This window comes from Malania oleifera, chromosome 11 (assembly GCF_029873635.1).
Source record: "Malania oleifera isolate guangnan ecotype guangnan chromosome 11, ASM2987363v1, whole genome shotgun sequence".
NCBI lineage: Eukaryota > Viridiplantae > Streptophyta > Magnoliopsida > Santalales > Ximeniaceae > Malania > Malania oleifera.
Genome location: NC_080427.1, coordinates 80,946,390 through 80,950,439, shown reverse-complemented (window position 1 = coordinate 80,950,439; position 4,050 = coordinate 80,946,390). Strand labels below are relative to the sequence as shown.

Here is a 4,050-nt window from a genome sequence, read left to right as displayed (position 1 = left end):
ATGATTTCTTTTATTTTCTTGACATTTGAGGCTCTGATTTGCAAAATGAATATTTACTTTATGCAATGTATGTATAATAATGTTTAAGGATTGAACGAAAATTTCAAGTATGAGTTTCATGGACCAAAAGACAAAAGATGTGACCTAGTAGCATAATCTAAACATGAGGTGCTTCGATTTTCTACCCTAGTGCAAGGGTTGAGCTACAACAATTTAAATCTATCATCTCATGATAGCTTGATGTTGGGAACTCAAACTCCTTTTGCTCGAAGTTATATCTTCTTAGATTATTGTTATCAAAGGATCTATGTAGGTAGACCCTTGCATCAAAACCTCCATTCCCTTATCTTAGCAAGATTTGTGCTCTCATGCAGTTAGGGCATCTTCTTACTTCTTCGATGAACTTAACGAACCAAATAGAATATGATTGTCTTCCATCTTTCAAATGAACACTTCCCATCATAACTAATTGAACATTTCAAAATAGATAATTCTTGTTGACTCTTAGCTGCCTAACTCTTTATTCAAATGGCAAAAAAAAAAAAAAAAAAACTGTAACTAATATTAAATATTCATTTTTGAAGATTATTTATAAGTAAATAGTTTGGAAGTTCGCATTTTTGTTTAAGACAACACCACCACGACCACCAACAAGAATAATAAAAAATAATCATGTCTTAAATCCTAGTAGGTGGTGTCTTGCGTCAGTTACATGAATCATTTTCTACCACTACACAATTAGTTTTTTTTTTTTTTTTTTGTTGATTTAAGATTAGTAGGATGTTATATTCATCCTTTTGCGCACGCAATTTGGAGTTTTTTCAAAAAAAAAAAACATGTTGGTGGACTTTTTTTTAATCATTATTTTCTTCCATAGTTTAAAATGACAAAATTATTTGTACAAAGTTTGTTAACTATATTATATCGTATGTTAGTTCATGACAATATTTTTTGAACGTTATCTACTATAAACTAAAATTATACCTTGGGTACATAAAAATATAATGAAATTACTCATTTTTCATATTTTAAAACACTCTCATTTTATTTGAAAGTGATAAAAAATTTACAAGTCAAAAATTAATGTTGTTTAAATACTCCCAATTTTTTTGTCTTAAAAGAAACACTGAAAATTGTTTAAATTTCCAATACAAAAAAAAAAAAAAAAAAAGAATACTAAATGTTGCATGGGGCATGCAAAAAACGCATAGTAGTCCAGCATTTTTTACTAAAAGACGTTGCCCCAAGCGGATGCTCGTTTTTTATGAATGCATCAAACGGGAAAATAAAGTTTTTCCGAACTTTTGTTAAATATTTTTAAATAAAATAAAATTAAAATGGAAAAACTCAGGGCCACTATAGGGTCCACAGACAAAAAAAAAATCAAACATAAAAACTCAACTTAAAATTTTTTCAAGTTGGAAGCGTCAATGGAATTTTACTGGGAAAAAAGATTATCCTACAGCAGAAAAAATGCAACATACATAATTCAGCACGCAATCTTAAAATTATTTAATGCGTGAACATTTGATCCACACTTTTAAGAGACAATCAGACATAAAACCCAAGAAAATATTATTTTCTTGAGTACTGGAAACTAAAATCATTAACATTTGGCTGAAGAAAGATCGGCGACGTGTCCATCACGCACCCCACCTGACTTCCGGAAAACCCGCCTGCCGAAAACAGCGAATCCAACGGCATGCCCCGCCACGGCGGCGAGAAAGACGCCGCCGTTGTAGGACATGACGGCAAGCATCACCATGTACGAGAGCCCCGAACGAACGGCGTACAGGGCTGTGCGGAACAGCCCCGCCGCGACGGCGTTAGCCCCTGGCTTGATCAGCCTGCAGTGAGAGAGCCACTCCACCAGCACCGCCATTGCGAAGACGAAGATCAAGGCCACGGCGTACATGACGGAGCTCGTCCCCGGCCAACCCGAGAACAGAACCTCCGCACTCTTGCCCCAGAAGAAGGTCATGTGCATAAACCCTCTGCGATGGAATGGCGGTGGTGGCGGGGGAAGCGGCGGGGGCGGCGCCATCGCAGCCGTGCCGTGATGCATCGTCACTCCGCCTTGCATTTTCACTCTCTGATTTCCCGCTCCGGGTGGGCAAAACGAGAGGGGTTTTAAAAGGAAATGGGAAGAGGTTACGGTGCGCTCTGGTGCAATGGCGGTGGGTACGGTTGCTCCGCCGGTTGTACATTCGGAGCACGAAGCGCTTTTTCCCGGCGAAAAGACTAACTAGTCCTCACGTGTACAACCCTATGAAGAAGAGCTTGAGGGCAATCATGGGATTTCGGAAATAACTAAGAACTACATGCGCGCGCGTGATAGGTAAGAGAACGGCTCATTTGTTTTTTCAAAAAGTAAAAATAAATATAAATGTGCCATTACTCGTTCGCAAGCAATCTCTGAGCTCTGAAGGGAACTCCACACTCGACTGATAAAGTGGACTCTTTGTGCCTTGCTGTTTGGTACAAGAGAAATACAATTGAGGGAAAAGAAAATATTGAGATTAATTTTGAAAGTATGAATTTTATATTTGATTTTCTTGTGAAAAAATAAAATACAAAATTATGTTCAGTTTCTAAAATACATTTAAATTTAAATTCAACTCAAGGTTTAAATTATCAAACATAATGCATAACAAATCATTAAAAAAGGTATTATATTTTGCTTTCACATTAAAAAAGACAAATTCATTCTTTTTTCTTATTCTATGTGTAAAGTGAGAATCATGACAGATAAGCGAAAAAGAAAATGAAGTGAATATTACTTCCTTGAATGAATTGATTAATTCAAGTTGAAGGTTCATAAGATACAAAAAATTGAGGATAACTTAATAAATTAATCGATTCAATTCAATAATTCTCGTGTTTTTCTTTCGTTTTCACTTTGGACCTAGATATTAGCTAACAAAAGCAAAGAAACTATTTTATTCTAATTTTTTTTTTCGAGAAAATTTTAAATAATTTTAAACTATCAACTCAACATGTCAAGTGATGATCTTATTCTATTCAAATATTGGCACATTTATCTTAGACCAACGTATATGAAAAAAAGTGGTGTGCTGAATCTCTCTCTCTCTCTCTCTCTCTCTCCTCAATATTTGATACATTAGTATGTTATATAAAGAGAATGTGTTGGACTGTGTGGCTCATATTGAGTGGAATACATGCACGAGGAAAGCATGGTGAAGCAAGAACAAGGAAGCTGGGCTATAGGAGCAAATCATCGACCAAACTGTCAGCAGTTAGGCCTCAAGAGATAACCGCGATTTGCCTGAACCATTGGCGATTTTAGTCACAGTAGTTCAGGCTTGGTATTAAACCGTCAAAGGTTTCAGCAAATTGTCAACAGTTTCGTTCGGCGCTGATTACAAATTTTGAATTGGGAAGATCAGTAGATTGGGGATTTCGGAAGATTTTTCTCCGGGGATTGCTACAGGGATACTTTAGGAACTTTCTAAGTTTTATGTATGCATAGGGTTGGCATATAAAAAATATTGCAACCCTTGTTTGATAAGATAGTGAAAATTCAGTCGCTTGCTCCCATGGATGTAGGCACATTGCTGAACCACATTAACTCTTGTGCCTTTATTTATTTGCTTTCCTTATTATCTATGCATTTGATTGTTTTCATATTATTCATCGTTGATTGCTGTATTGCAAAGATCCGATCAATTTGTGTTTTTTCTACGCATTGGTAATCTTTACACAAAAAATTGGTATCAGAGCTATTAGTTGCAATGGTTGGGATTTCATCTGCAAAGTTTGACATTGTTAAGTTCGATGGATTGGGAAATTTCAGACTTTGGCAAAATAGGGTTAAGGACTTGTTGGTGGAGTAAGGTATGGTGAAGGCATTATATGGGAGGTAGTCGAAAGGAATAAACGACGTGAGTTGGAAGAAGTTGGAAGTGAAGGTTGTGGTGACCATCAAACTTTGTCTGGTTGATGACGTGATGCATCACATCATGGATGAGGAATCGCCGGTGGCTGTTTGGCTGAAACAGGAGAACTGATATATGTCCAAGTCATTAACGA

General features: G+C 36.4%; 1 protein-coding gene across 1 annotated transcript; it reads right to left on the bottom strand.

Moving 5' to 3' along the window:
- Positions 1-1,484: 1,484 nt before the first annotated feature.
- LOC131168586 (copper transporter 4-like) lies at positions 1,485-2,097 on the bottom strand. Its single transcript, XM_058128133.1, has one exon. The coding sequence runs from the start codon at positions 2,081-2,083 to the stop codon at positions 1,607-1,609; it is 477 nt and encodes a 158-aa protein (XP_057984116.1). The 5' UTR covers positions 2,084-2,097; the 3' UTR covers positions 1,485-1,606.
- Between the last annotated feature and the right edge of the window lie 1,953 nt (positions 2,098-4,050).

Coding starts and splice junctions, on each gene's coding strand:
- LOC131168586 (XM_058128133.1), bottom strand. CDS start 2,083: ATGCAAGGCGGAGTGACGATGCATCACGGCACGGCTGCGATGGCGCCG.